We start from the raw sequence: 10396 nt of genomic DNA, 5'->3' as shown, positions 1-10396 counted from the left end.
AGTGTAGTGGTCGATTATTTGAGGTTATTTATTTTTTGTTTTTATTCAGTCATTGGTGGTGCTAAAGATAATATTTGAATATTGTTTTTAATATTGTTGTGCAGCACTTTGGAAACATGTATGTTGTTTAAATGTGCTACACAAATTAAGTGGATTGGATTTGATTGTTATCGGTACAATAGATACTTTTACGAACCGTTGTTTAAAAACGATAGTAAAATGCCTTTATTTTGAAAAAACAACTGCTGTCCGGAAATGAATTTGCTGAATTCCGGCGCATGCGCAAACAGTAGCAAGGCGAACATATCAAAATGGCGGACTGAGTTGCTGTGGCTTTCGATCTTTTTACCTTTATAGATTTAAATATAGCATCAAAAACCTCAGTAGTTGTCATTTATAAAGCCCACGAAACGGAAGTTGAGTTTGGAGCGATGGAGTGTTACCTGAAGTGAAGATTGAAGACGTGATAGAAGATGGACGACTACTGCTATGCTAAGATGGCGACGTCCGCTAAAAGAGAACATGAAAGAGAATCAGCGCCACCAACTTCCAGCAAATCACCAACGGAGATAAAGACGAACGATAAAGGTGAGTGAGTTAAAGTGTGTTCATTTTAAAGCTATCATAAGTCCTGACAAAAGCATTGATGACAAATTAGCCGACTTTGTTGAAGACTGTAAAGAAAGAGCCGCCATGATTGTTAGCTTGAAGAAGGCAGTGAAGTTCAGTGTTACAGAGTAAAACATTGTGAAAACATTGAAAATTAAATAGAATTTAATGGGGTTAAATCACAAAAATGATTCCCGAGCACGGCCACCGCTGCTACTCACTGCTCCCCTCACCTCTCAGGGGGTGGAACAAGGGGATGGGTCAAATGCAGACTCAGTGTGTGTGTGTGACTATCAGTGATACTTTAACTTTAAAACAAGACTGCTCAGTGGCCTAGTGGTTAGCGTGTCCACCCTGAGATGGGTAGGTCGTGAGTTCAAACCCCGGCCGAGTCATACCACAGACTAGGACTAGGACGGCGTGGCGCAGTTGGGAGAGTGGCCGTGCCAGCAACCTGAGGTTTCCTGGTTCAATCCCCACCTTCTACCAAACTCGTCACGTCCGTTGTGTCCTTGAGCAAGACACTTCACCCTTGCTCCTGATGGGTGGTGGTTAGGGCCTTGCATGGCAGCAATGGGTCCCATTTTTATAGTCTTTGGTATGACTCGGCCGGGGTTTGAACTCACAACCTTCCAGTCTCAGGTCGGACACTCTAACCCAGGGGTGGGCAATTAATTTTTACCGGGGGCCGCATGAGCAACCCGAGCACTGCTGGAGGGCCACACTGACAATATTTCAATTAAATTTTGCTCAAATTATTTTTGATATACCGTAAGATAGATAATAATAATAATAATATTTTCATTTAACCTAACTTATCTTTATACAAAAGCAGATGGCTTTTGATGGTTTTATTTTTAACACTTTCTTACACAACACTTCCTGATGTATATTACAATACAAAAATTTCAATTTCTGTCACTTTATCCTGCATCCTCTTTGTTGTGAACGTAGCACGCCTGTAAGGTGATTGGCGAAGAAGGAGGAAGCGTTGCTGTTGTGGAAATGAGGAGTGAGGATTGGTTTTCCTTTTGGAAAGAACGAGATAAGTTGAGCTGTGTTAGTATAGCATGCTCAATAAAAGTTTAAAAAGTGCATCAGACTTGGTGTGCACTTCTTCTGGACGCTACAATTGATGTCAGAAGTGGGATGAAATGCCTCCCAGTTCGCCTTGCCATCAAACCTGGGAGTCTCATTGAGGGCGGAATTCCCCCCGTGGCAAGCAGCGTGGCTGCACCTGTAAACACTCTCTCTCTCTCTCTCTCTCTCTCTCTCTCTCTCTCTCTTTGCGGGGAGCTCCTCACGTGGCACGTACCTCCCGATGACGTAGCACACAAACAGTGCAGTATGCGCAAAGTTTTACTTCTGCCACCAATTGTAGCGTCCAGAAGAAGTGCACATCAAGTCTGACGCTCTTTTTAAACTTTTATTGAGCAAGCTATACTAACACAGCTCAACATATCTCGTTCCTTCCACACGCACGTCTCCTCACTTCTCATTTACGCAACTCAAGAAGACAACATCTACTTCAGCAGGTCGTTAAACTATATTCTTTAAACACAGCAACGTGTGTACCACAAATAAGCACACAGCTTTACCTTTACTTGTCTTGTTGAAAACACGCCATTCGTCATCAACTTTAACCGGGCATCACTTGTCGCTGTGCGCCTTCCCTCACAGGACATACGCACATATAACACTTTTCAAAATAAAAGCAGCACAGTTGTATTGCACGCACGACAAAGATGTTTTTTAAAATTTATTTTGTAATTTGAGATTGCCGCTGCGCGCACGAGGATACGTCCACACGGAAGTAATACAAATAACGCTTTTCAAAACAAAAGCAGCACCGTTGTATTGCACACTCGAAATAGATGCTTTTTAAAATTTATTTTGTAATTTATAATTGGCCTCACGCGGGCCGGACAGGGACGTACAAAGGGCCGGATGCGGCCCGCGGGCCGCACAATGCCCAGGTCTGCTCTAACCACAAGGCCACTGAGCAACACATTGAATGGGGTGTGTCCAAACTTTTGGCTTGTACTGTACTTATACTGTAGTGTTTACCTGTATATTGTTACTCTGCAGTTTTGTTTAATAGGTTCTCGACTTGATTGGTACTTAAAGGTGTGTGCAACTTGCTCACAATAACATTTTTCAAACCCAAAAATATAACAAGAACACCACTTATGTTACAATTAGTGGTTCAACAGATCAAATTTTGACGATTGTCTGTATTTTTCACAATTACAAAGTTGATGTAATAACATTTTATACCGGCCTGCACACAAAACGGCGGTCACTCACCCAGTCTTGTCAGCACGTACGTGCAGGGAGCGCGTGCACACATACAGGAGAAGTCCAAGAGAAGCAACAAACAATTTGCAGTCATGTTGTTGTTATGATACGATATACATTCAAAAATAGCTAACACTAGTTGTCCAAATTGCTAATATTAGCTAACAATACCTAAAGCTACTTACTTTGCATGTGTTACGTACATATGTAGTTACGTCATTATGCACGAGAAGCCGTAAAGGGGCAGGATTACGCAAGTTAGCGCCCTCTAGGCATCTGTGTAAATGTTGCAAACAGCTCCTTTTAGGTCATGTACATCGCTACCGACCCGTGGGCCACGACCGGCCTGCCGAAGCTTTTCATTTGGCCCGTCCAACATCATCCAAATAAGCTTGATGAAGCCATTTAAACTAGGGTTGACCATGTATTTATGTTTATATTTTCAGCCTTACACACCTAAATGGAGGAAGAAGTGTAAAGAAATAAAACTAAGGAAGGCAAATCATTCAAAAGAAGGAACATCAATCCTCAACAAAAACTAAAGCTTCTTTTTATACATACTGTTAACTAGCTGCACATGCTGGAAACGAGTGGCAAGGGCAGAATAATTAATTTATTGACAGTGCCGTGTGAAAGCCGATGTGATTACTTTGCAATTAAGCAAACGCAGTCTCAAAGGAATATAACCTGCAGAGGGACATTTCGATGTCCGGCCCCTGAGCCCTTCGGCTCTTGAAACTGCGGTCCTCTTCATTATGTAGTTGAATAGCACTGGCATACATGTTCAAGATTGAAGTGCAACTTTGTTTGTCAATACTTTATCGACTGTCTTTCATTTCTGTTGAGCTTTTATGTCCTATTACTAAATCAGTCACAGTAACAATATAAATGTTATGTTATCACTGCACTTTAACTGTAATCTGGAACACAGAAGTGAAGCACCACCCACCTCTAGAACGACGCACGCAGCAGGTGTGTTTGCTGCAGGGATATCGCCTCTTTTCACAGCGAAAAGTAGTCCTTTCTTGTCAGGAGAACAACTTGCCATGGCGTTGAACCTGATATTTACACAAGTTAGACTTTCTTTTGGCCATTTCTGCTGGCTTGTGGCTCATCAGTAGCAAGTGAACTGCAGCCAAGTGCCCCCGCTACGGCACGGCCCGAGTGTCAAAAAGGAAGTGTTTGCATTAATATACGTGTATATACACATATATATCTATATATATATATATGTATATATATATAGATATATATGTATATGTATATATATATATATATATATATATATATATATATATATATATATATATATATATATATATATATATATATATATATATATATATATATATGTATATTTTTTATATATACTGTATGCATGCATGCATTCATTCATTGAAAAAGTAGTGCAGCTACAGCCAAGCTACTGGGAAATGTAGTTAAGCTAGGTAGCTTCACTACATGTAGCTTGTTACTGCCCATCACTGGCATTTAGGACTTCTGATTTCCTGTCAATGGCTTCCTTCCGGCTTTCACCACTGCCATTCTACTGGTGACTTTTGAAGCCCTTAATGCAAGAAAGTTTTAGTTATATGTGTTGCTGTCTCCGTAACATATTGCTTTCCACAGGACAGTGTCGTTAGCCCTGTGCCCAACCCCCCAACCTGGATGGCCAGTGGATCACTCTTTGTCTGGACGCTCACTTTTGACCTGTCTGGCATAGGTAACCCTAACTAAAAGCAAAGCTCCTACCAGCAGAGCGCTAGGTATCACTGAGACATGATCGCTCCTCTGACTGTGTTCAACGAATCAGCATTCGACAGCACAGCCTGCCCCTCTAAAAGTTCCTGTGGAACTTTATTTACCTGGGTTGTTTATGTGGGAAATGCAGGGGGTGTTTAATTTACGAGAGTTAATTGGAAAGCTCCTGTAAAAGTCTTGGGTAAAAACAGCCTCTATCCTATTATCCATCCAAACATGTTTCATATTTTGTTATTCTGTCTCAGTCTAAGCCAAGTCTTGTAAACATTGATCCATCATTCTTGCAAGGCACTAAATGAATGTCCATGAAACACTACACACACATACAGTACATAGAAGAAAGTGTGTAGCGGGTTCAAAGAGAAACATCTCATGGATCTTGTCTGAACTGAAGTGAGTTTGTGTTGTTTGTGTCCTGCAGACGTCCAGCAGCCGATTGGTCATCCAGAAGAACTTCTCACTCAGTTGTGTGGAAGCTCAACTTTGAATCAGGCGATTATACAACCACCCCACATTAAAAAGGAAGAGGAGGAACTCTGCATCACTCAGGAGGGAGAGTGTCTTCTAGGACCACAGGAGGCTGATCTCACCAAGTTGCCACTGACTGTTGTCTCTGTGAAGACTGAAGATGATGAAGAGAAACCACAAGTAGACAACATCTTATCTCCACTATCAGATAGTGAGGCTGAAGACGAGGTTGAAGAAAATGTGAGCAGCGATAAAGACTGTGAAGGTGATATGAGGACTCACACTGGCAACAAACACTCTGAATGCTCTACAAAGAAGAAAGGTAAAAAGCAGTTGAACTGCTCAGTTTGTGCTAAAGGTTTTACTGAAAAGAGCCATTTACCTAAACCCACAATGATACACGTTGTAGTGAGTTCAAGGAGAAAACTCTCATGGATCATGTCTGAGCTAAAGCGTGTTTGTGTTGTTTGTGTCCTGCAGACATACACCAGCTGATTGGTCATCCAGAAGAACGTCCATCTCAGTCGCATGGGCAGGGCTCCACTTTGAAGCAGGAGACTCCACAACCACCCCACATTAAAAAGGAAGAGGAGGAACTCTGGATCATTCGGGATCGAGGGTGTCTTCTAGGACGGGAGGAAGCTGATATCATTAATTTTCCACTGACTGTTGTCTCTGTGAAGACTGAAGATGATGAAGAGAAATCCCAATTAGAAAACCTCTTGGTTCCACTATCAGATAGTGAGGCTGAAAATAAGGTTGAAGAACCTTTGAGCAGCGAAGCAGACTGTGAAGTTGATATGTTGTCTCACACTGACAACAAACACTCTGAATGCTGTAGCAAGAAGAGAGGTAAACAAACTTTCAGCTGCTCAGGTTGTGCTAAAAGCTTTGCTAAAAAGAGCAATATGACTCAACACATGAGAACAAACACAGGAGAACAAACATTTAACCGTTCGGTCAACAAAAAACACTCTGGAAACTCTAAAAGTAACATGGGTAAAAAAAAATTGCGCTGTTCAGTTTGTGCTAAAGGCTTTTCTCATAGGGGCAATTTGATGTGTCACATGAGAACGCATACTGGGGAAAAACCATATAAATGTTCAGTTTGTGGTAAAAGCTTTTCTCAAAACAGCAGTTTGACGAAACACATGACAACACACACTGGAGAAAAAATATTTACTTGTTCAGTTTGCAGAAAAAGCTTTTCTCTAAAGAGCAGTTTGACTAAACATGTAAGAACACACACCGGAGAAAAACCATTTACTTGCTTAGTTTGTGGTAAAAGCTTTACTCAAAAGAGTAGTTTGACCGGCCACATGAGAACACACACAGGAGAAAAAACATTTAATTGTTCAGTTTGTGGTAAAGGTTTTTCTCAAAAGAATCATATGGTTCCACACATGAGAACACACACAGGAGAAAAAACCTTTAATTGTGCAGATTGCGGAAAAAGCTTTTCTCTAAAGAGCAGTTTGACCAAACACATGAGAACTCATACAGGAGAAAAACCATTCTGTTGCTCAGTTTGCGCTAAAAGCTTTGCTACAATGTGGCAATTGACTCAACACCTGATAACACACAATGATCAAAAAGCATTTAGTTGCTCAGTTTGTGCTAAGAGCTTTTCACGAAACAGCTATTTGACCCAACACATGAGAACGCACACAGGAGAGAATCAATTTAATTGTTCGGATTGTGGTAAATGCTTTTTTTCCAGGCAAGGTTTGGCTCAACACAACATGAAACACACTGGAGAAAAACCATTTAGTTGTTCAGTTTGCGATCAAAGATTCCGTTATAATACCGTCGCATTAAGACACTTAAAAACACACAAGGGAAAATAACGAATCGACAAGACGCAGTTTGAGGCATGTTGCTCATCCATCCAAACCCAGGACCTCCTCATAAATTTAATTTGTTGTTGCTTCAAAATATCTGAGACGTTCGTTTAAATTGGTGTTATCTGGAGTATAATCTCATCTCCTCATGACCCCATGTCCTCTGCGCACCTGAATCTTTCTTGAATGGTAAGATAGATCAGTGTTTTTCAACCACTGTGCCGCGGCACACTAGTGTGCCGTGATATACAGTCTGGTGTGCTGTGGGAGAATATGTAATTTGACCTATTTGGGTTAAAAATATTTTTTTCAAACCAGTAATAATAATCTGCAAATGTGTCGGTGCTGTTTAGAGCTAGGCAGAGTAACCGTGTAGTACTCTTCCATATCAGTAGGTGGCAGCAAGTAGCTAATTGCTTTGTAGATGTCGGGAACATGGTTTGTCGTGATCACAATATGCAGACGACAGCCTGCAGGTCAAAATGTATCTAATGCTTAAACCAAAAATAAACAAAAGGCGAGTGCCGCTAAGAAAAAGCATTGAAGTTTAGGGATGGCTATGCAAAACGAAACTAAAACTGAACTGGTTGCAAAGTAAACAAAAACGGAATGCTGGACGACAGTAAAGACTTACAGTGTGTGGAGCAGACGGGGTCCACAAAGTACATCCAAACATGACATGACAATCAACAATATCCTCGCAAAGAAGGATAGCGACAACTTAAATAGCCTTGATTGCTAAAACAAAACAGGTGCAGGGAATAGTGCTCAAGGAAGACATGAAACTGCTACAGGAAAATACCAACAAAACATGAAAAGCCACCAAAATAGGAGCGCAAGACAAGAAATAAGACACCACACACAGGAAGACACCAAAAAACTCCAAATAAGTCACGGCGTGATGTGACAGTACTTAGAGACAAGTATAGTGATGCATGGTTGGTTATGGTTTAAATTCATATTCAACAATTGCGACAACAACTTTTTATTGTCAATATCGAGTTCTAATTTGTGTGCCTTCGGATTTTTTCAATGAAAAAAATGTGCCTTTGCTCAAAAAAGGTTGAAAAACACTGAGATAGATGATGCTTGTAGTGCTTGTTTACTCCTTCTCTAGACCAGATAGACCTGATGACATTTGTGAGGTTTTTGCTGGCATGTAGACTTCCAGATTAGATGGAAACATTGATTTTGTAGCTTTTCAACCTATGGCCACAAATTCCAACTTGTATCCTTTGTTGTGTTTAGCCATCTGAAGTACAGACATATTATAGGCCTTGTTCACACGGCAGATCAGTTCCGATTTTTTTGCCCATATGTGACCTGTATCTGATTTTTTTCATGTCAATGTGAACAGTGACATTACACATTGTTCTAATCTAACCTTGGCCTCTTTCATATGTCGATAGAAATCGGATATGTATCAAATGTGACTGCATAATGAACGCTCCAGCTGCATTTACCCGACGAAATGCTGGGTTGCATTTTTTCGTTGCAGTGTCGGAGGGTAAACAAGCTTTAGTCTGGCCACGAATCAAGTGGAAAAAGTGTTAGTAAGTGAAGAGAGAGAATATAGTACACACTTTCTGTCAAACTGTCCATCAAAGTCATGTCATATATATTTAATACAAAAAAACTAAAGTCCATTCTTTTTGTAATGTTCACATGTTTGATATACGTATTGTGACTTTAAGTTGCATTATAAGTGTAGCTTTTATTGTCATTGTACAACAATGCAACACAATTGAATGAATACAATTCAACTTTAGCTTCTTGATTTTACAATGTTTGGTGTAGTGTGACTTTTTTGGTGATTTTAGACTGCCAACCATTCCCACGCCTTTATCATTGCTTTTTCCTAAATCTAACCTTGTTTGCGCGTATGCGTTCTTTACCAGCGGATAATAGTTTCTTGTTTGTTAGTATTTCAGAACGGCTCTTTAACTAATAGACGACGGAAATGCAAGTTGACGTTATTAATAGTCTTCACATCAATAATATTGCAAACTATATTTGTATGTGTATTTAATTTTCCCAGTTGAATCATTGGTATTAGAATCGTACACATGCACATGCGTGTATTAGTACACATCATGATAAGCAGGGTACTCCTACTGCATTTGTACATCTATTCAGTAAAGTTATGTTCAACCACACCCAAACCAGCTCACCCAATTACTTTTTTCAATGACTTTGTCTGTTTCCTTTTCATTCACTACTCAGTTTGTCAGTGTTTTAGCAAGTGTGTTTTTCCAAACCTATTCAAAATGTTAGTATTGTATTATTTTTTGGTAGCAGTATTTGACATGTTTAAGAGAAGAATGTTTCCCACAACCCTACTGCACTTGTATATCTATACATTAAGGCTAGGTTAAGGTAAATCATTCGACTATTTGTGTGTACATAACTTACTGATTATATTGGCTGAATTTCAAATACATATTTCTAGTCATTGCTTTCAACAGATTTCCAATTGTATTTCTTAAAAAAGCTAACATATAAACAACTAGCTGTTATTTGGATGAAACAATGTCTATAACTAATAATGCTAAAGTTTTACAATGCATTTACTTTTGTGTATTTATTTTTGTTTAGCTGCATCATTTTGAAGGGATTTCTACTACTTCTTGTAGGAACATTGATGAATCTCTCCACATACCGTGTAATCATTCTAATAATAAATAGATTGCAATGTAATTGTACTACTGCTATCGTCCAGGCATATGTTCTCCTTATGGTATAAAACAGACACCACAAGACAGCATTAAACTTACTATAGCAACATATTCATGTGCACATGAAAGTCTCTTTTTGAAGGTAATCAACACTGAGTGTTTTCACCTTGAGGTCATGATAATGTTATCCAAATAATAGATTGTTAGTATAACTAATTGTTTGTCAAACTGACCGTGTATTTAACTTTGTTTGAAGACTTTTTCAAAGTATATTTTATGTACTTTGTCATTCACTCACTATTTCAGTATCTTCATGGTTTTAATGTTTTCCTAAAACAAAAATATTACAAACTTTATTTGCATGTACGTACAATTGGACAGTTTAAGATGTTTCTTATTTCAGACTGTTTGCAAAATTAATTTTACAATTTTTATATTTTTATTATTATGTTTTGGTATCAATATGCTATATACATAAGAGCCAAGTGATTCCTACATTTCATTATTAAATGAATGAATAATTTTAGGGTGATTGACACCTATTCCATCAGACAAGACAGACCTGATGAGTAATTGTAGTCGTCTTCCAGAATGCCTGACTTTGAACACCAACAACATGCATCAATCTGCCTGAAACTACACCCTCCAGGTCGCTTGGTGTTCATGTTTTGTGTCGACAGACCACCATCAGATGATGACTGGATGAAAGATGAGTAATATTTGGATATGTGACACAATTGGTAG

At 39.3% G+C, this 10396-nt stretch overlaps 3 protein-coding genes across 3 annotated transcripts in view; 1 reads left to right on the top strand and 2 right to left on the bottom strand.

The window, feature by feature from the left end:
* The window catches only part of LOC133632484 (zinc finger protein OZF-like), a 421867-nt gene that overhangs the window by 114407 nt on the left and 297064 nt on the right, over positions 1–10396 (bottom strand). The gene's annotated exons all lie outside the window — the stretch shown is intronic.
* The window catches only part of LOC133632486 (gastrula zinc finger protein XlCGF57.1-like), a 295607-nt gene that overhangs the window by 83935 nt on the left and 201276 nt on the right, over positions 1–10396 (bottom strand). The window lies entirely within an intron of this gene.
* The window catches only part of LOC133632464 (uncharacterized), a 508815-nt gene continuing 498729 nt past the window's right edge, over positions 311–10396 (top strand). Inside the window, exons 1-2 of the mRNA XM_062024885.1 lie at positions 311–588; positions 5090–5401. Coding sequence (XP_061880869.1) covers positions 474–588; positions 5090–5401 — 427 coding nt within the window. The 5' untranslated portion in view covers positions 311–473. The remainder of the gene's footprint in view (positions 589–5089; positions 5402–10396) is intronic.

This window comes from Entelurus aequoreus, linkage group LG17 (assembly GCF_033978785.1).
Source record: "Entelurus aequoreus isolate RoL-2023_Sb linkage group LG17, RoL_Eaeq_v1.1, whole genome shotgun sequence".
NCBI classification, from domain to species: Eukaryota; Metazoa; Chordata; class Actinopteri; order Syngnathiformes; family Syngnathidae; genus Entelurus; species Entelurus aequoreus.
This window is presented reverse-complemented; position numbering and strand designations above follow the sequence as displayed.